Consider the following 25,151-nt stretch of genomic DNA (forward strand, 5'->3'; position numbering starts at 1 on the left):
TTTACAGCATGAATTAAGCTATGAATAATGCTAGTACAGGTCTCATGGGAATATATAAATACTTGAAGAGAAACATCATTATCTGCAAATAAGGACTGCTCAAAGTGTCAAATGGATGCTAGTAGTAATGATGAAACAATGACATGATATAGTGCATGAACAGGTTCATAGGTGTTTACTAGGCTAATGATAGCCATGCATCCCAAATCTCTGACAAGTTCTGATACCCTTCATAAGTGAAGCAGGGGCTTGGGAGATGAAACATTTACAAGCTAAGATCTGGGAGATAAACCATTTACAAGCTGCCTGTGTCCATTAGAGACATAGGTGCCAAACCAGGGATGAATTTCCTGTTGTCCAGGTTGCATTTGAATTGGATTAGGGAGGAACTCTGCCTCACATGGATGGGGAGCCTGTTCCAGAGATGGGGTAATCTTCGGAATTCATACTTGTCTCTCCAACAGATCCTATTTATATATCACAGGCAAGGTTTAAGTCTTTAGAATGGGTAACTCTGTTGCTGTTTGTTTTGCGGATATGCAGGAAGTCCATCTGAGTGGGTTCTGACAATGCCCTGTGTGTCAGGCATAGAGCTCCCTTCAAAAGCCTGTAGGAGACAGAATACAGGGATAAAGCCTTGAAGCTGTCTGCATAGGGCATTTTACTTAAGCCCTGTATTCTTTTAGCAATGAACCTCTGTGGATGTTCCAATTGTTGAATATCCTTGGTTAGGTACATACCAAAGGGGGCATTGTACTCAGTGATATGTCTGATGAATGCTAAATACTGTGGAATAATGACTTCCTTGGACTTAGATGCCATACCTTTGTTTATAAGTTGCGCAACATAGAATGATTTCCTCACCACTGTAGACACGTGATGATCAAAGGCTAGATTACTATCTATGTGTGTCCCTAAGACACTGACTACTGGGTCAACTCTAAGGGGTGTGTTGTCAATATGATAGTTACCTGAAGGATACTATTATGCATTTCTTGGCATTTAGTTTTAGTCCATGGCTCTGACACCAGTTGTTTGCCTGTGACACCCACTCCTGGAGAACATTTGTGTCAGTGTGGGATTCAATGACAGCTCCTAATTTGCAGTCATCTGCAAATTTAGTCATCCAGAGACTACTGACATTGGCCTTGACTTCAGAGAAGTAAATGCTAAAAAGGAGTGATCCAAGGACTGATCCCTCCACTTGTGACTGACCTCTTTGTAGAGGTGGACTTCCCAATTCTAAATTCCCGGACCCTGTCTGTGAGTCAGGTGGCTATCCATCAGGTGACATACGGGTTTGAACCTAATCTCTTGAGTTTGTCAACAATGCCCAAGTGGGGTATTGTGTCAAATGCCTTGGCCAGGTCAAGGTAGGCAGTGTGAACCATTATGCCCTCATCCATTGCTTTAGTGACCTTCTCAAACAAGTCCACCAGGTTGAGTAAGTATGATCTGCCCTTGACGAAACTAAACTGGGTTGTGTCCAGTGTCTGGAGATTAACTATATCACTATTGATTATTTGCATGATAATTCTTTCCATGATTTTATATATATAAGACTAGCTCGACTTAAGGGTCTGCAGTTTCCAGGGTCTGTAGATGGCCCACCTTTGTGCAGAGGAATGACTGTTGTTGTTCTCCATTCATGAGGCACGAAACCTGTTTTGAGGCTATAGGTAAATACCAATTCCGGAGGCCCTGATATATAATGTTTCATGCTATTTAGAAGGCATCTTGGGATACTGTCTGGGCCCACTGATGCAGTGTTCTTGGCCTTAGAGAGAGCATTAAGGACCTGTTCCCTAGTGATAGTAGGGGGGAGTTATATCTGATGGTATTTCCTAAGGGAAGGTTAAGGGGGAGAGAATGGTAAAGCTGGAGCTGAATTTATAGGCCGGTGGGTTTACTATAACTTCTGGCTTAGTATAGGTGGCTCCACTTACAATGACGTCTGCACACAATTGTGTATTGCCTTTGAGTTTGCAGACATAGCTAAAGAATGCCCTATGGTTGTCCTTGGCATGGGAGGCCAATTTCACCTCAAATTTGGCTTTGGTAGACTTTACTTGTCCTCTGAGATGTTTGTTTAGTTTTATGAGAGTGCTTTTATCCTGCTGAGTGCTGCACCTCCTAATTTTTGCCATGAGTTTCTTCCTTCTGTTATACAGCCTATTGATTTTGTGCTTTCATCAGGATGGCTTATTTTTCGAGTTAGCTCTGTTCTTCTTCCTGGTGAGTACAGCTGCTTCTATGCAGCTGTTAACATGCTTGTACGGGGTTTCTGTGAACAGTCCTGCATAGGCAGCACTGTTCTCAGGGTTTATGGGGGCTTGAAGTTTTGCCAGGTTATCACTTAATAGCAGGAGGCTAGCCTTAGAGTAGTTCCTAAATATTCCAGGTTTAGGTGAGGGACTAGATTTTATTTTTACTTCAAAGGAGACCATTTTGTGGTTTGACCACACCAGGGAAGACATTACAGTAGGGGGTGTGCAGCACTCTCCCATATTAGTGAGGACCAGATCCAGTACAGGGAGTTTGTGTTTACAAAATCCTGGAATCTCTGTGCCTGTACGTTTGGTGTCATATAGGATTCCCAGTTATTAGTGGGGTAGTTAAAGCCGCCCATGAATACAGTATTTAGTTGAATGGTTAGTGTTTCTAATAAGTTTAAATACATGGTATGGGTTTCTTGGGTCATCCAGTGTGACCTATAGCTGGCAGGGAAGTGATATTGGATTTTGCCTATGGTGATTTGAACATGGAGCAGCTCAAGTGCATTGACCTGTTTGACCAGCCTTGAGGTATATTTATTTTTCATGTAAATCGAGACACCTCCACCTTTAGTCCATGTCTGTGTAGTAACTGGTCTAAATGTGTGGAAGGCATTATAACCTTGCACAGTTGGTGTGCTCTCCGCGGCTTTAAACCATGTCTCAGTGACCGCACAGACATTAGCATTCTCTAGGGTAAAGAGAGCTTCTAGGGAGTGGAGCTTTTTGTTTAGACTCCTAGGATTGAGCAGTAATACCTTTAGATTTTCTTAGTTTTGGTTTGCTATGTCAGAAGTATTTTCAGTTTGGCATTGTCTAAAAAAGAACTATGGGGGAAGACAATGTTTTAGCTAATATTCAAAAGCCTAGAGGGCAGAGGTGCAGACCATCCCTGGCAAAGCAGCGTGGTCTGTTGGCCATCTACTTCCATGCTGATAAATATTGCACCCCCTTAAAATGACACCAGAATCTATGCCAATTATTAAAGTCAGTCATCTTTTGTTCGTATTGTGGATTCATCCTTACAGAAGGTAAAATTTTGCTCAATGCTAGGCTTGTAGCAGCCTGAGACACATATTCCAAGAGCTCCATGATGTCTCTCTTCATATATTGTAGGGAGGTATGTTTCAGGTCATTTATCCCCACATGGACTATGACTGAGTTATACTGGTACTTGTGGTTCAATGACCTGAGTGCATGCATAATGTGGCAGATCCTAGCCCCTGATAAGAAACTTACCATGACTTTCTCCTTACTCAGCCTGGTTGAGGGACATCAGTGTGTCTCACAATGGAATCTCCATTGACCAGAATGTTGGATTGTGTGGTGGCTTGTCTTATAGGCTAAGAGTTAGAGGTTCCACATGAGATGTGGCTCTATGTGTTGATATGGGTGTTGTTTTGAAAGAGTGCATTTGGGGCTGCTGAGGGTATTTGTTATGTGTACTTGGTTATGTATACTTTGTCAAGGAGGTGTTTGTGGTTTAGGAAGGTTACATTTAAGTGCCTCGGCATATGTGGGTCTATATATCTGCTTTGGATTGTGTGTGATGGGTGCAGAGTGTGCACTACTGACAACCTTATTGACATTGGAAGTGCTTTTATCTGAAAGCTTTGTCTCCAGTGACATTGTGTAAATACATCTCTCACATACCATATCAGTTTGAGAATTAACTGGTTTTCAGTAAACATGAGGCAATTTCTACACTGCTTCAGGATGACCATATCCACCAAGCTGATAATGGAGATAGTGGTAAAGTTCATATCCATGGCAACAGACCCTTTTTCTTGATTAGATAGCTGGAGTGAGAATATAAAGCACTGTCAGGAGTATTCAGTTTACAACTCTGGGGACAGTGCTTGTCACTGCAAACTAGTTGTCCTGTGTGCAACTAGGTATTGGTGAAATTTTAGTCGTGCTTTTACAAGAAAAATGTCACTCAAGGTGTCTGAGTCGGTACAGGGCATGGCCAAGCACTTGAGGGGAAACTAATACATAAACCCTGAATATTCAAGGATGAAGTATTTAGGCAGATATTCTGAAGTTAGAACAAATCAAGCAGTACTTAGTGAAAACAAAGAATTAGCTTGTCAAGAATGATAAAAAGAGGGGAGTCACATGAATGGCTACTGCTTGGCTAGTAGTAGTGGTGGTCTCACCACAGCTTCACTCTTAAATGAAACAAGTTACAGCTTAAAGGGACGCTATGTTTAAAAACTTGAAAAAAATGTCCCTGTTATTCTGATCCTCTAGATCACGTTAATCTTCCCAAACAATATAAATAGTGACTACAACTTTGTAATTTGTTCTACTTCTTTATCCAAACTTTCCTTTTCCAGTAATGCATTATTTGCTCTCAAAAACATTTTTTTAGCTTCCCTCTTCTACGAGCTGTTATGTCCATTGACTAAGAACAGGAGTGCTCAGAACTGCTGCTTACTTTCAAAATTTCTGGAGAGTGCGCTTCAGTAAACTGTTTTTTTAAGTTTTTATTTCATCTTCCCTTCAAGCGTTTGAAAGCTGACTGCTTATTTACACCTTTCTTGAGCACATTTGCTGAAACATTATTTACTTGCATTTGTTTATTGCTCACTATTTTGATATGTGAAAACAAATTAAATACTGAAAACAGTACTCTGTGGATGCAGCATCTTCGAAGAAGCATGAGACCGATTTATTTATTTATTTAATTTTTTTATTTTTTTTTTGTTAGGTTTAACTGAGCATACTTTCTGCAAGATGGACTACCTTGAAATGAGAGCAATAAAGTGGCTGAAGCCCCTTAATGTGAAGGTACATGGTGAATGCTTACTTGCAAATACATGTTTTTATTATTTTGTGCATTTCACAATTCCACAGAAATATTTTTAGTCCTTGTGCGTGTGTTTAGGGGTTCTGTATACTCAAGCAGCTAACTTCATTCACTTGCTGCTATGCACTTCTGTCAGAGATTCTTGGCTTTGAAGGATAGTAAATGAACCATTTTGTTCTCATCTAAAAATATTGTATTAAGCCCTTTAATTTTTCAGCTTTACATAATTCCTAAATTAATATGAACTGCTGTTAACCTGGCTAAGAATTTGTTAGGCGTATGCACTCTTCCCCAGTTTACTCTGTCAGTCAATGGTGTCGAGACTCCTGCTATATCATCTCTCACCTGTATATGATTGCACACAATAGCACGCTGTTCAGAAAGTGTTCCAGGAAGATTGTTTGCTCTGTGCAACACTGGTCTCTATGACGTTTGAACCTGCAATTAATTGTTTAGTGGCTCTAATGAGATAAGAAAAAAAAGCAAGGTTGCCAACAAATTACTAACCCCCCAAGCCAAATGTTTGAAATATAATGCCTATACAATGTGAAAGAAGAAAGAAATATTGCAAAAGAAATGAATGCACCATACTGTGCTAAGAGAAGGGTGCCTTGCAAAAAATGCCACACAAACAGAAAAAAACATTACTTCATACCTTAACTAAATATGTCAGTGTGTATGGATCTTTATGTGATGAAACCGATGCATTCTGAGAAAAACAAACGTTCTTTTTCTTGTCATTTCCTTTATACACTTTCCTTCCATGGAAGCTATAGCTGAAACACAACCATCACTAATAAAAGTTGTGTCTTAATTTGATTTTCTTGAGTTCAGGTGTCAATTAAAACACACAGTTTGAACAATTAAAAGCATATATGGCTGTCTGCAATTAGTGTGAATTCTTTTCCACCAAGACTCACTGGAGGTGCAAACAGCTTCACAGCTGCCCCGTTAATTGTTTGCAATGAAAAACAGAATAGCGAAAGGGATTCTGCCACCTTCAGTTTCTCTGCATGTAGTGATCACACCAAAGACAACTGCTAATTAGTTTAGCTGTAACTTGTTAATAGCCTACTTGATAAAGTTTTCACAAGGTAATAGAATAAATGGAAGGGACTCCAGGCAACACAGTGTAGCTTATTATTGTTTATTATAGCTTTCACGCCTGAAACTTCAGACATGCTATAGCACTCAGTACAACAGGTAAAAACTTCGGAGTGAAAGTTCTAGTTGCAAAGTCATACTGTGTAATTTAAAAATGAAAAACAAAAGTGCATCAGCTCTACCACTCCACAACTCTGCATGAAAGGACATACTCTGCAATGTCAGTGAATATTAAATATTATACAACGACTGGCCATTAACATTTGAAAAGGAGCACGCTGATCGGTCAGCCCAACCAGCATGAATGTTGTAAATTGAGAATATACCAACAATAAAAGTATCAAAGCGAAGGCAGACTTTTTTTTCTATTATTATGTGGTAGACACACATTAGTCTGAATGAAACTCTGAAACTGACATGCATGTCATTATTTAGTGACTTTGTTCCTCATAAAATTATTTTTTTCTGCCAAATCACTGAGGAACAAAGTCACTAAATAATGACAGGCATTTTAGTTTCAGACTTTCTTTCCTTCAGACAATGCACACATATTCACATCTTTTTAAATAAAAGATCAAGAGGTATGTACAAGACCACAGAAAATACAAGAAAATTGAGGTACATTCTACAAACTAAAACGTACCTGATTTTCCTTGTATTTTCCTTTCTCAATCATACCTCTAAACTGTTGGGAGATTACACTTTTTATTTGTTTCTTTCAAAAAAAAAAAAGCAATAGGGATAATCATTTCTCCATTGCTTGCTTGCTAAACCAGTGATATACTGCGTAGGCCTGGGAATGTAAGTCCCATACGCATGTGCAGTACATCATCAAAGATCACAGTCAGGATAAAAGCGGAAGAACACCACAACACCATTATGCAAAGACATTATTTAAGAAAAGTAAGTAATTTTTTTCTTAAATAATAGCAATAATTAACTCCATAATGTGATATATTCAAGATTTACCTGTGGATGACTTTGTATAATCACCCGGGCTTCACCCTCATAATTAAACCTCACCAACCATGGGAAATTTTCAATATACCACATCCACTTCATCGGTTACTGCTACAGTAATTTGTACTTATACCACAAACTAGCCACTGAAAAGAAAACATTTTTCATTGCTTACGTTAAACATCTTTGTCTTAATGACACAACTTAGTTCCAGTGAAGCAACACAAGTTATGTTATGTATAACACTTCCATTTTGTAATATACTAAACAACTATTAAACAGATAATTTAAGCAGTAGCAACCTATATGGCACAACAAGAACAGCAGGCTCATAATATAGGCCAACCAAGTGGTTTGTCTCAGGCAGAAACAAAGTACAGCACTTCCCAAGAGAAAAAATAAGTCTGCTTGTAGCAAACCCTACCTTGATCACAGTATTGAACTTTCTACCTGCCAGCAACAATTGCTATCTAAGAAGACTTCTGCACGCCTTTGTGATGAACCATCCATTTTATTTGGTGCTGAACATCATATAAGATTTAAGAACCCACATTCTTTGTGAAAAGCTTAGCAAACAATGTCATAAATAGTTTCATAGGTAAATAATATGCTATCACTCTTCAGAGACCATTACAAGCCTAGACAATAATCAGAGATCAGAATTAAACCCTATACCTTGTATCTGTGAGATAAAGACCCTAACCATTATACCAACCACCAGCCACAGTTCCTGTAATTAGGGCTGAATCAGTAATGCTGCTTTTTTTAGGTAGTATTCAGCATTACACCAAGAAGAAGCAAAAATCTTGTACCTTAATAATACCCAGCTGTCAAACAGGTAGACCTGTTGGACACACAGTCCCTTCTTAGGGACAACTTGAGAGCAATTTCTGGTTAAGTGAATTGCTTAAGGCCACACAGTAGGCAAATGAGAACCAGGAGAATTGAACCCTGTACTAGAGTAACTGCACTTCACAGATTTAATGCTTTGTACCAACTGACACAAAATATGTTTTTGGAGCTTTCTCCTCCACTTGTTGTTTATTCACATCTTTTTCTTTCATTCATTCAGTTTTAGAATGACTATCATGAGTATATGAAGAACTAAATCTGTACTTCATTGTTTTGTAGTTGTAACCTTCCTGGATGAATTTTTCTCTTTCTTGTTTGACTACTTGCAGCCCTTCCACATTGTCTAGCACTGTCACTTCTTTAACTATCCTCCTGCTACAATCATATTTTGCCCTAACAGATACCCAGGAGTCATAGATGTTCATCTCAATCAGCAGTGCAATTTAGCACGGGCAGCTGCAGGGCACAGCGTGTGGCAGATTTAGAGACAATGCATGGACTCAAATGGAAAAATACAGAACTATTTAATATGTAAAAGTGACTAGATAACAGCATGGAAATGAGGAATCCCATGTGAATGAGGCACATGGATTTTGCAAATGACATCAAACAAAGCAGATTGATTCAAAAACATAAAACAGGCACACTGCACTGTGGCGCACACCTATTCTGCACACCTGGGTTGTTGGTGTATAAAGCTGTGAGAATGCTAGGAGCAGCAGCGGCCACTGCCGAAAAGCATGTGTTAGCTGCCACTATCAGAGTTAGCGTCTATGACATTAGACTCCATAGCCATCAGTGCCTTGGTAGGATGCATGGTCAATGTCTTACATACCAGCACCTCACAGAACAGCAAACAGTGGACTGTTACCATTTGGAAAGGAAACCATATGAGACGTAATCAAATTGTACTGCCCACAAACAAAATCAAGGGCATATATGAATGGCCCATACCAGTGGACACAAAGGTATTTGTGGCATTAAACATTTTAGCTGCAGGGACCTTCCTGTAACCTACAGGGGACATGTTAGTTAAATCACAGAAAAGGTAACCGCCACTATGTGGGTGTTTTACAACATAGCTCATTTCCCTGAGGTCCGGGCAGACATAAATTGCACCCACAATGTCACCAAAGCCTCGTCTAATTTACAGATACTGAGATGTATCAATAGGAAGGGCTTCCACTTCCTAAACTTCCAAGTAGTTTCTAATGCCCAGGACATATATATATATATATATATATATATATATATATATATATATATGGGTTACCTTCAGTTTACCGACCGTCCACTTCCTCAAAACCCAGTTTACCGACATGTCAAATCACCAACATTCTCAAAGCCGACATTTGCCAAAAGGTAAGTAAACACTTGGCCATCCCGATGGAAGAACTACCCGAAGAAAACAAACCCACTGATATGGGGGGGGCTACACTCCCACAACCCCCACACCCCCTTACTAAATATACCAACTCCAAGAATGCACTACCGCAGGGGTAAGGGGCAAAGTTCAAGTAGATCGCCAAGTGGTCACTTACTGTGCAGGTAACGTCGGCTTTGGAAATGTCAGTGATTTGAAGTGTCGGGAGAATACATGTCAGGGAAGTGGACTGTTGGTAAACTGAAGGTAATGTGTGTGAGTGTGTGTGTGTGTGTGTGTGTGTGTGTGTGTGTGTGTGTGTGTGTGTGTGTGTGTGTGTGTGTGTGTGTGTGTGTGTGTGTGTAAAAATACAGTGTATATATATATATATATATATATATAGATATATATATATATAAATATATATATATATATATATATATATATATATATAAATATTTATATATTTATATATATATATATATATATATATATATATATATATATATATAGAGAGAGAGAGAGAGAGCGAGATCTCTCTCTCTCTGCATATATATATATATATATATATATATATATATTACACACACACAGACACATATATATATATATACACACACACACACACACACACATATATATATATATATGTGTGTGTGTGTGTGTGTGTGGCATATGTCTTAACATATAATGGGAGTATTGATGTGATTGTTGTCTGTTGCAGAAAATGCTAAATATGATTTGGAACCATGGAAGATGAGCTCCATCCACAACCCCCACACTATGGCAGAGATGGTGTACGGCATGGCCCATACAGAAAGATATAATGTCATGGAGTGCAAGTCTGGACACCTGAAGCAATGCTTACATAACTTTAACATATCAGGTGGGATGCTGCAATATGCAGCAGAGCACTGCAAAATCTTTGTGTAGTGTGTACCATGTTGCACAAAAGGTCAGTGTGGTAACAGTTGTAGCAACACACACACATCCTAGCAGGGCCCAGCAAAGCAGTGGGACTAGCAGTAAAACAGTGTAGAAGCTGGGGATACTGGGGCAGCAGCAGTATCATATCCGAGGTAGAGACAGGTACAGCACCTCACACCAATGACAAAGAAGTGGCATCTGCCTCATAACTAACGCCCTTAACAAAGACAATGTAAATTCAAGTGATTCATGCATTATCACATCAAGACTATTCAAAACAATGTTTGGACAGGCCACACTGTACATCAGATACTACCTTACCCATGTGGTTTAGAAAGTGGGTAGAACACAGTCATTATCACTTGCACAAGTGGCTGAGGGACATAGTGACAGCTGAAACCAAGACTATAACATGGGATAAAGTCATTAGAAATGAATCTGTCTGCCAGGAGGTTGTGGGGAGACAGGAATCTCATCCTCCTGTGGAAGGGTTGAGCAATTGTCTCAGGACCATTATCTTTGTCCAACTGTGTTGGCTTGCAGTCTTGGAGCCTAATGCAGCCATGGCAGGGAATGTATAAAACTCTAAGATCAGACACCTACATCCTAAGAGGGAATACTATGGCAGCAGCATATACGGCTTCATGACCTATGACTTGGATGTCTGTCACAATCAGATATGGTGTTTTCTGTGTCCACTAGGGATACTGAAGGGGTAGAACTAAGGGACCACTTGCTAGCAGCCTGGTAAAGGGTCCCAGGTGTTCAGCTTGAGTAACATTAATGCTCACAACTACGAGACCACCAGTGGCCAGAGGTGACAGGCTGTGTGGCCAGTGCTGACAGGGACACTGTCTCAAAGAATGGTTTATGTAGTCTGAGTATGGTTGCAGGTGCCCATCCACCTTGCATCCTGACACTGCCATCACCACAGACTACACAGTCTGCAAAGGAAGACCAGAGGTCAGTCATTATGTGTCTCTTTGTTCCACCCATGGAAGCAAAGTTTGCCACCACAGGCCTGAACAGCAACATCTGCTCCTTGACCATATATTTCATGTCACTCTGCAGGTGCTATGCATTACGGGTATATGTCATTTTGTTGAATAGTGTTATACTCAAAAGTCATAATCGTGAATGCAAAAACCTTACATGTCAAAATGTTTAAACTTTATAAAGTTGAACTCAAAATACCTACTTTTAGCACACATGTACTACATATGTACATTGTGTCAGTACACAGCCAGTCAAAAACAATACGTTTCCTGTTAATGAAACTCAGAAATAACTGCTAACATGGATCTTGCAAGAATGAGGGTTCTCTCCAAATCTAGGGAAGTAGGTATTTTGATTTCAAAACTTTAATATTTCAGCATTTTGACATTTCAGTGTGTACATTCAGTATTAATCATTCAATACACTGCTTTTCAGTAAGTTGACATGGTCCCATACATTATTATGCAAGCCACAGAACACACCCTCAGTGTCCACAATGCTGTTAGTAGCAGCTGTCTTTACATTTGTCACTGACCTGCACATCCATTGATTTATGCTGAGTGTTGTATCCAGATCATGGACTACACTGAAATCATGGCATCACAGTAAATACTCCCACCACTCCACTATGGTGGGTATGTGTAGATTAGGGGCAGTGTGAATGTCAGATGCCATGTGAGATAGGGATCATGGGGAACCTGGATAGGACTCACACTGATGGAAGACAATCATTCAATAATGATGATTTGGGGTCAGCCGCTCCCTACAAGTGGGCCTGTGATGCTAGTGATGCATGTGAACTCTACTGTGTTAGTGCTACAGATAGTGAGCTGTGTCATTAGACCATGCCATCTACATCCTGCCACCATTCTTTGCTAGAGGTGACCTGCTATCATCAAAGGGTGTTACAGTGGCACACCAGATAGTATTGTTGCCTCACAGCAAAAGGTTCCCTGGTTTGATTCTCAACTGGTGTGCCTTCTGTGTGGAGTCTGCATATCATCCCTGTGTTTATGTGGGTTTACTCCAAATGCTACAGTTTCCTCCCACTTTTGAAAGGCAAGCAGTAGGTGGATTGGATTCTCTGAAATGACCAGAGATGTGAGTGTGTGGTGTGGAAGAACTACTGCGGCAGGGCTAGCCACCTAGCAGTGTAAACCTTGGCTCTAGATGATTGTCACTGCTGAAGTGACACCCCGACCCCATGTGAAAAACTGGAAAAAGAAGTGATGGCTGGATTGATCTGTTAACATCAAGTCCTGGTCCCTTCACTAGTAGAACTTGCACAGAATACATTTTGCAGCACTCACACGTGCCTATATGGGTCTACTGTATAAGTTTGAAAATACACTTCTTTGAACTCACACAGTAGACCCTGGGTTACACAAAAGTGCACTTAATCGAAAGTGCACTTTTGCGAAACCTGCTTCAGTGAACAAGCTACGTACTGCCGTTTAGTGCAGTAGTCATGGACCTTAGGGTTAGGGCACGGGTCATGGTAAGCTATCCCCTTACCATGACCCCTTCTAACCCTAAGGTCCGTGATGACTGCACCACAGTGGAGGACATAGCACATTTTCCTACTGTCCTCCACTGTGGTGTGATACGTTCGTAGAAGCAGAGTTCGTGAAAGTGCACTTTCGAATAAGTGCACTTTCGCGTAACTGAGCGGTCTACTGCTCTTTTTCGAATACGTGATATTCGATGAAAAGCAGTAGACCTGTCTATACATAGCTGTGTTATGCATAGTGGCATACAATAGCACATGTGTACAGCATATAAATGTACCTACTTTGATTTTGGCTGTTGTGGCTGCAGTCTAGAGGTATCTGAAAGGACATATCTACAGAAGGTCCTTAGTGAATCAGTCCTATCATACATGCTATGTTCTGCACCATATGGATTTGTAATGGATAGTACTAAACTGATACATTCCCTACTGAGTCTAGGGTGGTCACACCATTTCTGTCAGCAGCTTCTAAGCTGGTGGTCCACCAATTGTGGGCGGACATGTTCTTGACAATGCCCCATTCCTTGTTCTTTGTATGGACTATCACATTATGTTTTCACATCTGTTGCATAAACCTGTTATGGCCACCCACAACATTCAGATGTTGTGCCACTCCTTTCACACTGGCTCTAGATGCAGTTCGTCTGTGGCATCTTTGCCTTGTACGCAAATGTTTGGTATGTGCAAGGCCTGCAGTAATAACTTTATCTCCTAGATGGTGAGCTTTGACAGTCATCGCCTCTCCTGGGGCCCACAAAAAACCCTCTACTCAATTAGGCTACACTTGTCAGTGAATGATTGTCAGTCTGTGGAATTCATCCACCTATGGCCACTCGCTCCCTTCATCCCATTCTACAGCAGGTTAATGGGCCCCTGTACTGCTGTGCACCACCCTCTTCACATGCACACTGCTGCACTGGGCATGAGCTCTACACACCCCTTCCTGCATCTGCCTACTAGGCCTATGTAGTCATATATACACCCTCTCTTTTCAAAGTGTTGTGTTTCCTACTCTTATTTACAGGGATCTTTGTTTCCATTGTACACTGACCATCCCTTAGGTGTCAGGTGACTGTTTTTCCTCACCATGACAGCTTGGCATAACTGTGCCACACCATTGTGCTGTGTTCCCTCTCTCACATACCCCATGGCATCCATATGACAGTTACTGCCATCCACCACAGCTGGGGCACAATACTAGCCAGGTTTTACCCTTTCAGACTTTTTTATCAGCTTTTACACAGTTACTTTGTAAAGTTTTGTGTTCCGCGTATTTTCAATTGTATGCATTCTCATGCAATATGCTGTTGTGATAGTAGTGGTGATGCTAGGTTGGGGAAAACTAATTTAAGGATATGATGTTTGTTTTCTATTTTATTTTTTACATATAACACAGTTGATCTGCAAGGTGTATGTAATCTTGTGACTCTTTCTTCTATAAATATGAGAAGGAAGATGACTGGAAGATTAATGTGGGAACTGTTGATTGAAATGCAAAATACAATTCCTTGCTTCAGGAAGTTAGCAAGTCATTAAACACAAGTACACTGTACTTCAAAAGGAGCTGCCGTCCAGGATTTGTGAAAGGATGCAGATATTAATATGCAAACAAACAAGACGTGCATGTAAGATCTTGATTACTGGGTTGATGTAACTAAACCATTCCTCTTGAGAAAAAAGTCATTACACATGGAAAAAAATGGCTTAGTTACTTTTGCCGTGGAAAAGCAAGGAACTAAAGTAAGCTGAGGTAATATATATTTTTTGTAGATAGGAAATGATGTAATCTGATTATCCCTGGGTATTGTGAGCAGGGTCTATATTACGTAATTGACTGATTAGGTGATTGAACACCTACTCATTGACCAAGTAATATCGAAAGCAAATAATAGCGAGCAGCCAGTTTAACACAGGGAAATATTTCCCTTGGCCATTCACTGGTTATTGCCATTTTCTCCACTGAGGAGCAATCTCGGAGTTGGTATATTTAGTTAGGGGGTGTGTGGGGGCACAGCCCCCCATGTTGGGGGTGTGGGGGGTGAAGCCCACCACTTAGTTTGGCTGTAAAGTTAATTTGTGGCTGACGATAAAATTTTCCAGTGGTGTTCGCTATTTTTGCAGTTCGATATTACATGGTTGATGTTTAGGTGTTTGATCACCTAATCATTCGATCATGTAATATAGACCCTTATGAGCATAAGTGATGACTTAAAATGTACATCAGCATTTTAGACTGGTCTTAGTCTTGTCTTTGACTGTCTTGTCATAGTACAGGATAAGAGGATCACAGGATCATAGGAGGTCACTAGGTTATTGGCTCTAAGACCTCTACAGGTATAGCCATGCTATACCATTGTTCCCTTATGGACCAAGATATATAGTCTATGTGCATGAATCTTAAATCAACATTGGATGCCTCTGTCTGAGAAGGACATAGGTAAACCCCCGGTGTAAATTTATGGTTTCCCATCCAACTGTCCAGGTTACGCTTAAATAGGGTGATTGAGGAGCTCTGTTTGTCATGAATTGGGAGTCTTTTGCAGAGGAGTGGCAACATCTGGGAAACATATCTATCGCTCCAGCATATCTTGTTAATATCGCAGGCAGGTTAGGATCCCTAGAGTGAGTGAATCTTGTCTCATTGGATTTGCAGATGTGCTGCAGCTTCATCAAGGCAGGGTCTGAGACTGCTCTGTAGATCAGGCACAAGTCACCTCTAAGCAGTCTATACAATACTGAGTAAAGTGATAGGGCCTTCAGTCAGTCCATGTAGGTCCTTTGTTGGAGGCCTTGCATTTTCTTGGTGAGAAACCTCTGAGGTCTCTCCAGTTGCTGCAGATGTCTGGTGATGTACATATAGAAGGGAGCGTTGCACTCTATTATTTGTGTGATGAGAGATGAGTATAGAGAAGTTATAACCTCCTTAGCTTTGGATACTATACCCTTGCTTATGAGGTGTGCGGTGTAGAAGGCCTTCCTTACAACTTTCGACACATGATGATCAAAATTAAGGCTGCTATCAACTTGCATTCCTAAATCTCTCACCACTGGGTTTGAACATAAGGGGTATTATTAATGTTGTAATTAGCAGGGGTTTCTCCTTTGCCAAAGGGGATGATAACGCTTTTTTTGTGTTTAGTTTAAATACGTAGTTTTGACACCAATCATTTGTCTGTATAAGCCCATTTTGTAGTATGCTGACATCTTTGGGGGATTCAATGACTGCACCCAGTTTGCAGTCATCAGCAAACTTGGTAAGCCATAGGCCATCTATTTTCACTTGGGCTTCTGAAAAAAATAGATACCAAACAGTAGGGGGCCTAGCACAGATCCCTATGGAACACTTTGTCTATATTAGATACTCAAAGTTACTAAACTTCAAATACGATATGATCGACACCATATAGTCGAAGTCCAGTAACATCGAATACCTAATAAAGACATGAAAAAAAGTAAAAAAAACAGAACTACTTGCTTTAAGCTGGGGGGCAAGCCCCCCTGCACCCTCAACCCCCCCGCTACTTAAATATTCTAACTCCGAGACCGCACTACATTGAAGTAAATGGAAATCTTCCCTTATGGAGATTTCCGTTTACCTCTTTGATGTTCTGCGGTTTCGCCGTTTATGTGTCGACAATGTCAGATTCGAAATTGTGATAATTCGCGATTCTAATATAGACAAGGAACACCACTGGTAACAGGTCTGCTAGTAGAATTGGCATCCCCAATTTTGACTGTATGTGTTCATTTGTGAGCCAGTTGGCAACCTATCTAGTGACATAAGGGTAAATCTCCAGCTGGGTCAGTTTCTGAATGATGCCAGAGTGAGGGATTATGTCAAAGCCCTTAGCTAGGTTGAGATAGGCAGTGTGAACTGTTTTGCCTTTATCCACGGCTTTGGTGACATTACTGAAGAAGTCCACCAGGTTTAGCAGGTAAGATCTGCCCTTAATGAAGCCAAACTGGGTGGGGTCAAGAGTTTGAAGGTCACCTATATCCTTCTTGATAGGGTACATCATGATTCTCTCCATGGCCTTGCAAATAAGACTGGTTCAATTGAAGGACCCCCTTTGTGCAAGGGGATTATGGTTGCTGTTTTCCACTCATCTGGGACAAAGCCAGTGCTTAGACTGAGATTGAAGAGCATGCTCAGCAGTTGTGCTAACTCCTGTTTTAGACCATTTAATAAAGTTGCCTGGGATGTTTTCTGGTCCCATAGAGGCTGTGTTTTTGGCCTTGGAGAGTGCGGCTATGACCTGCTCTCTGGAGATACTAGGCAGAGGACTGGTGATAGGTATGTTATGCAGTGTGACTGGTGGTGATGGGGTGTGAAGTTTTCTCCAAACCTGCCTGCTAGCAGGCTGGTGATGTCCTCAGATTCAGTAAAAGTGTTACCATCCAAAGCTGGGCCTTCTGTCTTAGATTTCAGATGTAGCTAAAGAACGCTTTGTGATTTTCTTTAGCTAAGAATGCTAATTTAGTTTCATAATTAACTTTACAGGACTTTACAAGATGTCTAATTTGCTTGTTTGGCTGTACTAAGAGTGTCTCAAGTAGGTCAAGGTGGGTCATGGTGGGGGACCTATAGCTAACAATGACATGGGGGGGGGGTCTTTCCTACAGTCAGTTGGACTTGGAGTAGCTCTAGGGAGTCGTACTGTTTAACCAATTTAGAGGTGTATTTGTCTTTAATAAAGATGGATACTTCTCCTCCCTTGTTTTTTTCATGTTCGCTGTATGGTCTGAAATGTGTGGAAGGCATTCCAGTCCTGCATGGCCAGGGTTCTCCCTGAGGCCTTCAATCATGTCTCTGTGACTGCACAGTGCTTCAGGTGAGTGCAGTTTCGGATTTAGATGCCTAGCATTAAGCAGCATAACCCCTAGTTTGTTTCTGGAGGATATTTTTACATCGGGAATTTTGTTCTTTATAACATTGCCTAAAAAAAACTCACTATGACAGAGGTAGGTACCTTTATCAGCAACCTAAAGCCTAGAGGCAACAGATAAAGATCATCTCTGGCAAAGCAGCATGGTCTGTTGACCATATCATCCCAGGCTGTCAGATACTGGATTCCCTGGACTGACACCAGAAGCTAAGCCAATTGTCAAAGTCAATAATTTTTACCAATTGTTGAAATCAATCATTTTTTGTTTGTACTGTGGCATCATCCTGGGTGAGGGTGAATACTGCTTAGGGCTAGAGGCATACCTGCCTGGGACACACAGTCAGAAGCTCTATCATGCCTCTCTTCATATAGTCCAGTGAGGTACATCTCAAGTCATTCATTCCAAGACTATGACAGAGTCATAACAATACTTTTTGTTGAAAGACTTGAGTGCATGCATGACTTGGCGGATCCAGACGCCAGACAGCCAACTGACTGTGACCTTCCCCTTGTCCAGCCTAGTGAGGGGGACATCTGTGTGTGTCACTATGGAGGTGCCTATGACCAAGACATTTGGTTAAGATATGTTCTGCCTAAGGGGCTTATTGGGTTAGGCACTGATGTGTGTGTTATTATGTGCAGTGGGTGCTGTTGGGACCATATTGTGTGCAGAAGGTTTCCACTTTGGAGGTCTTTGCTCTTTTGTTACATTTCTAGTGAGTAGCTCCGTGTATGTGGGTTTAAGTGTTGTGTGTTTGGTATGTTTGGAAGGTAGACTGTGGGCTGACAACCTGCTTGGCATTTGGAATGTTGTTATATAAGAGAGTATTGATTCTAGACTCATAGTATAGATACAGCTCTCACATATTGTATTTGCATGTTTTAGGAGTAGTAGATTGTCTGTATACATGAGGCAATTGCTACATTGTTTCATGATGCCCATGTCAATCAGGCTGACTGGAGAAATGGTGGGAAACTGACCTTCTATTATGTGAGGTGTATTCTGTAATAAGTGGTGGAGGGTGAGCTAGATGGACTAGGTTCTGCTGTAGAACTAGTAAAATCAGCTAATCTATGGGACGTTTAAGGGTAAAAACCTACACCAGTTCCTCAGGAAGAGTAGTAGGGTTGCTGTACAGCAGCAGTGCACAACTGAGTTGTGAACCGAGAAGCAGGGAAGCTTAGAAGGGTTTCCTAGCAGTTATCTAGGGAAGATATGACTTTTTTAGTGTTTGCGTCTATACACGGCAGTGCTAACCCTCATTGCACAGATGATTGATTAAACGACACTAAAATGAAAGAATGTGTAGTGATCATGGCATTCTCAGTCTGGAAGGTGTGCCAGGAAGAGCAAAATATTCTTGTTTTGTTTTTTTTTTTTGGTTCATGTACTTTTCTAAGCCTTTACCTGAGTGGTATGATGGTCCTTTATGCATATCAGATGCCTAACATACGTCTGCTAGGATAATGAGTGATGCCTCAGTCATCTTCCAGTCTAATGAATAATGCTGGTATCACTACAATGATCTACAGTGACACCACCTTGACTTTCTACAGCAACGACAATCAGAGTTTAGGTTGAGACAGCCAAACATGCATATGAGCATGTCACCTTTTTAAAAGTTTTCCTCCTCCTTTTCTGTCACTTTTTGTATCTGTGTACTGTGGTGTACAAAATTTATTTTCAGTGATTGAAGAATGACAGCTGAACATGGCAGGATGACTCTGCCTTATGTTGCACTCCACTGTGTAACTACAAATGTATATGCACCATTTCTGTATACTAATGTGTTCTCTTTTCCTGTCCTTCTGCAAGCCCTGTTATTGTAATAGTATATATATTCAACACAGTTGAATCTTATCTGTAAACAGTGAAGTCACTTCTAAAGTAGAATTAAACAGTGTTCTTACTCCTAGTATAATCATGTATACCCAACAAGATGACTCATAGAGTATTCCGTTTTTCTCATAATAACATTTATCACCTGAATGCTGTCAATAAACCAGAGACTTCTTACAGAGTGTGGCAGTGCTTTAACCCCCAGTATGTCATGATATGAAGCACAGGCAATAAACACAGCTTTAAAATGATTGCTAGAAATCTGCAGATAGCAGTTAAAATCATCATACATAATGCAAACATTTGGCAACATGCAAAAATAAAAGTTCACCTGTGAAGTTTTCTCTGCATATGCAGGTGTACCCTCCTTCCCTTCTGGCACATGCACCGTTATTCTGGCATGGGTTTGAGTAACACAGGTTGATTTCAGTCTCACAGTAGTCTCCAGTAAAACCCTGAGGACATCGACAACGAAGGCCTGTGATCGGATGAATTGGTCTAAATAATATAGCATCAGAGGTGATGAAGGGGGCGGAACTGTCAAACTTAAGCACGGAAATGCACTTCATGTAATTCTCACATGGTTCTCGGAGGCAGACATTGTCATCAAATGGCAGCACCTCCAACATGGAAACTGAGGTCAACAACATTCGATTCATATACAGTTGTTCCTGCAGGTGTTCTGAACTGAAGAACTGACCCTGCTGGCCACCAGGTTCTAGTGCAGAGAAGCTGACATTAAGGATACTTCCACTCACATCTGTGTCATTCTGTATGTTGAAGACAAAGATATCCTCTACAGGGGTAGAGAGAACAGTGGCAACACCTTCCAGAAAGCGACTGAGCAGTGGTGACAAGAAACGTTCCTGAGACATGTTCTCCAACCGTGCTGTAATGCTGTTTGTCAGCATGTCTTCAGTGATAATGATCACACGCAAAACACATTGGGCAGTCACACTATGAATCCCATCTGTAGGAAAGAGAAGAGATAAGGAATTATTAAAAACATAGAAAGACAGAATCAGATCACTGAAAAATAACAAGTTTATAAACCTGGATATTTTCTTCTATGCTTGCTTAGATGCACAATACCATTCAGTCTCATTCACTCCAGCCACCTCCCTGCTCTTTCCAGGTGTTTGTATTTTATGCATGCCTGTGTACTGCTGTCATTGGTCCAGCCTCTGGTACACTGCCAGAGGTAACCTATTTTAAGAAGTGTTTTTTTATCAATACGAAATACTTTCAGTTCTGAAAATCTGCTCCTCAGCTTCAGTATATTATTTCAAGCCTTATTACCTCTTTTTGTTACTGTTCTTATGCATAGTATACAATAACATAAACATACACTTGGCAAAAAGATAAGCAACCTGGTTTAAAGAAGAACAAAAATTCCACCTAAAATAATTAACCACAAATGAAACCAAGCAATGTGTGTGTGTGTGTGTACGTGTGTACATACATGAATATACACAAAAACACAAACACATACACACAAGTGTCTGCAATATAGTCTGTCAAAAGTATGTTTAGTCTAAATGGTACATTGCTTTATTGTTGCATGGAAATTCCTGCTTGCTGATTGTAGGAGATTTTTGAATGTTGGATCATCAACTGTTTGTGTGAGTTGTAAACTATGCTAACTGGAGGTTAAATGTTTTATTTACTTTTTTCTTTTTATATGCCAAAGTTTTTGGAGGTGCTGAATGTTTCAACATCGGGTGTAGGAGTGTGTGTGTTTATGTGTGTGAGCTTTTAGTGTTAGGATCAGAATATGAGGCTAAGAAAGGGAAAGATTTAGTGGTGTGTGTGTGTGTGTGTGTGTGTGTGTGTGTGTGTGTGTGTGTGTGTGTGTGTGTGTGTGTGTGTGTGTGTGTGTCTCTGAAGGTTTTGGAGTGTGTATGCATGTGTTTGTGGTTTACAGTAAGGGCTAGAAAAGTTGAGAGTTTTATAATTTTGTGTGCGCATTAGTGTATATGTGTGTTTGCTTGAGTGTCCTGTATAGTGGTACTATTAGTGAAAGGGCTTCTAGTAAGATAATATGTAGGACTGGGGTTGAAGCAGAGGCAAACATGAGTAATGTGGTATGAGAAGAGAAGCTCTTCATTTGTTTCCCTTTAATTTCTTCTGGAAACAACTGACTTCTATGCCAAGCATACCATTTGCCTAACACAGGCATCCGTGTTGTAACCACATTTAATTGTGTGATTGCTCACCTTTGTGGTGGTCTAAGAAAGCTTCAAGAGCCTTTGCATTAAGGCTACATCTGACTGGCTCTTCTTGTACAAGGCAGAGTGGGGACAACAATGGAGAGACACCAGGGGTGCAGAGAAAGATGGCAGACCCTAGGAAGATTAAAGAACAAGGAACATAAGGGATATTTCCCAGTGTCCTCATGAATCTGGTCAGTGTTCTTATGAACAGGCAGGTTCTTCAACAGATCAGTAGTCAATGTGAAAGTGTCAGCGAACTGGAGAACAGTAAATATGGTACCCCTGTGGAAGGAGGCAGAAAATAATCCAGAGAATTGTAGGCCTGCTAGTTTAACACAGTGGCAGGAAAAACCATGGACAGAATCCTGTGGGGAATGACGGTAACTTTCATAGAGAACAGCAATCTCCAGGGCAGCAACCAACACAGTTTCATAACTAGAGGTAGCTGTTATTAAACCTGTTCCAGTTTTATAATTAAGTTACTGTTGAACTTGGAAAGGCTGCACCAGAAACGTTGGTAGGTCTGTCAATCATCTCACCCCAGGATTTCTCATATATGCAAATATTTTAACTGCTTAGAATGACACCAAAAAACAAGCCAGCAGTTAAAGTCAATTACCTTTTCTTTGTATTGTGCGTCATTCTTGGTGACGGAATGATACTGCTCACTGTTAGCTTCATACTAATCTCTGATGCATAATTGAGAGCTCCCTTATTTTCTTTCTTCATAAGATCCAAGGAGACATTTCTGAAATCATTCACTCCCATGTGCTCAATGACCAAGTCATATGTGTACCTTGGGTAAAGAGACTGGAGCGATTTAGTAACATGGCAAATCCTGGCACCTGCAAGACAGCTTACAGTTTCCCTTTCCTTGCTCAGCCTGGTCGAGGAGCATCTGTAAGTCTTACTATAGGACCACCTATGACTAGAACTTTATCAGATGTGTCAGCTTGGCCTTGTTACCTTAAGGACATTGACTTGCCAACCCTTTTCTCTTCTACTATTTATTATTTCTATAAATGCCATTCACTGAACCTACATCTTGGAGGCCTTTGAGGTTAAGACAGATATCTCTTAGGTATCTCAGCATAAAATGACTTTCTTGCTGATTTAGGATAAGGTGAGCATGGCTGTGTGACAGGGGTGACAGCAATGGCAACCTGGCGGGTACTGCCAATATGTTTAGATGAGTTGTTGGCCTCCACAATTAGTAAATGCTTGCACCTCTCATATAAAGATTCATGTAGTGGAAGAAGCAAATGATTGTCACTAAGTATCAGGCCGTTGTTACATTGTCTGAAGGTGCCTAATGCTAACAGGCAGTTGTTACACTGCCTCAGAGTGCCTAGTGTTTACAGGCTGGCTACAGATGGTGCAGGAGACTGTGACCTCATGATTTATAGTATCTAGTACATATGGAATACACAGATAAAGTTCATTGTACAAAGGGGTCTTTTGTTTTAAAACAGAGAGGAAATTATGCAATTCCAGAAATTACCAATACCACACTCAACAAGACTTTGGCTGTCTACAATTGCCTTTAATCTATTCTTAAATTTGTCAAAGTTCATATTCTTTTTAAATGTTTGATCTTCTTAACATTACAACTTAGCAATCTGCCTTTTTATCACCTGCTACTCTTCTTCATAACATCAGATTACTTTATTCAAAGGCCAGTATGCATCCATCCAAATGCAGTCATAGCAGCCACAAGAGTGTGAAAGTTATTGACTGTGTGCCCAAATGTTCACACTCAGCTGTTATAACAGAACTTACTACTGCTAGAGTTTCATAACTTCCATATTAGTCTTGACACAAGTTAATTGTATGCATAATTATTTATATATGACAAACACTGCTGTTCATGAATAAATGTGGCATTTCTCATGTTTGCATTGACTCAAATCAGTATCACTATGCAAGCCTAAACATCATAACAGTGTTTTAACATTTTCTGTGACAGCTTAACTGTTCCCACCTTCTCCCATTTTCATAATTTCTAAACTCATAAGTCTAGGTGAGTCACATCTGTTGATATTTATTAAAATGTAGGGTTAATAACTTCAATATTTGGAAAAGCTTTTCTGTGCACCATTAACTTAAATGTAAGCTGAAGTTTGTTTAAATCAACATGCACTTTCAGACAAGTATGTAACCAGGCCCATACAACTTATGTTTTTTACAAGTGATAATGAAATCATGCAAAATACAAATGTGGGTTTACTCTACAACTCACCAGAATGAAAATTCTACCACATTTTATGATTTACATTGGTAAAAGATTGTTTGTAAAAGATGTACAATCATAGTATCTGTCTTTTTCTTCACAGTGTAACACAAAATAGCTTTGAATAACAATGCCCTCAAATGTTTTCCTTTTTAAATGAAATTTTGGGAATATTACTTAAAATGTTGCTAATTTGGGGATATGGCATTAACATGCAACAGGTTTTCATTTTCAGAGCATTTTGTCAGATTTCATATTATATTTTATTGAAAAATAATCTCTTATCAATAACACTCTCTCTTTTATCAGCACACCAATTATCCAATGCACCATCTGATCCATTTATTTTCTCTACCCTTATCATCAGATGTATATCTTCATGAAATCAAAATTCTGTTTTCTTAATGCAGTATTCTCTGTTATGGCATAAACCCTCTCTGTTATATTTAAACAACAGCTGCTTGCCATGTCCCTTGTAACTAACAAAATGAGCTCATCTGCATTCACTAATTGCTTAGATTATACAACTTCTTTGTAACCTCATAAAATCACCCACTGGTATTTATCTAATTTAACATCCGGAGTGACACTTGGAAGCATGTTAAAACTACAAGCACCAGAAGGTTTATGGCATAAAGTCACTAAAACAGACACATTAGAAAATTAATTGAACTCAAGGTGCAAATGTGGCTAATAAATGTCATCCAAATTTACCTGGATTTAATGCCTGTATGGAGCCTTTCTTTGCCCTCTCATACCAGTAATAAATCATCCTAAAATCTTAAATAATATTTCCTACCAATTTACAATATAGTTTCATTAAAACAATATTTTCTGTAAAACATTTACAAATGTTCGTGTAAGAAGGGTCAAACATCTTTTTGACCTGCAAATGTATTCATTATTAGTCTCGCTTTCCCTCTCTCTCTCTCTCTATATATATATATATATATATATATATATACATACATACATACATCTCTCTCTCTCTCTCTCTCTCTCTATATATATATATATATATATATATATATATATATATATATATACAAAAATGAAAATTCCAGCAGCTAAAAACTTGCCTCCATATGCCACTTATCCTTTCTATATCCTTAATTCAGTCTCTGTGCCTTATTGAAGTGTATACATTTTTCACGTACATGCATATGCAGGAAGAGTTAAATTGCA

General features: G+C 40.0%; 1 protein-coding gene across 3 annotated transcripts in view; it reads right to left on the bottom strand.

Annotated features, from left to right (window-relative positions):
* Positions 1–25,151, bottom strand: part of CELSR3 (cadherin EGF LAG seven-pass G-type receptor 3) — a 1,979,827-nt gene that overhangs the window by 1,534,251 nt on the left and 420,425 nt on the right. For all 3 annotated transcript variants that reach the window (XM_044078523.1, XM_044078522.1, XM_044078524.1), the window contains exon 2: positions 19,855–20,493. In XM_044078523.1, the coding sequence (XP_043934458.1) occupies positions 19,855–20,493 (639 nt within the window). The remainder of the gene's footprint in view (positions 1–19,854; positions 20,494–25,151) is intronic.

This window comes from Protopterus annectens, chromosome 7.part1, assembly GCF_019279795.1.
Source record: "Protopterus annectens isolate FY-2018-M chromosome 7.part1, PAN1.0, whole genome shotgun sequence".
NCBI classification, from domain to species: domain Eukaryota; kingdom Metazoa; phylum Chordata; order Ceratodontiformes; family Protopteridae; genus Protopterus; species Protopterus annectens.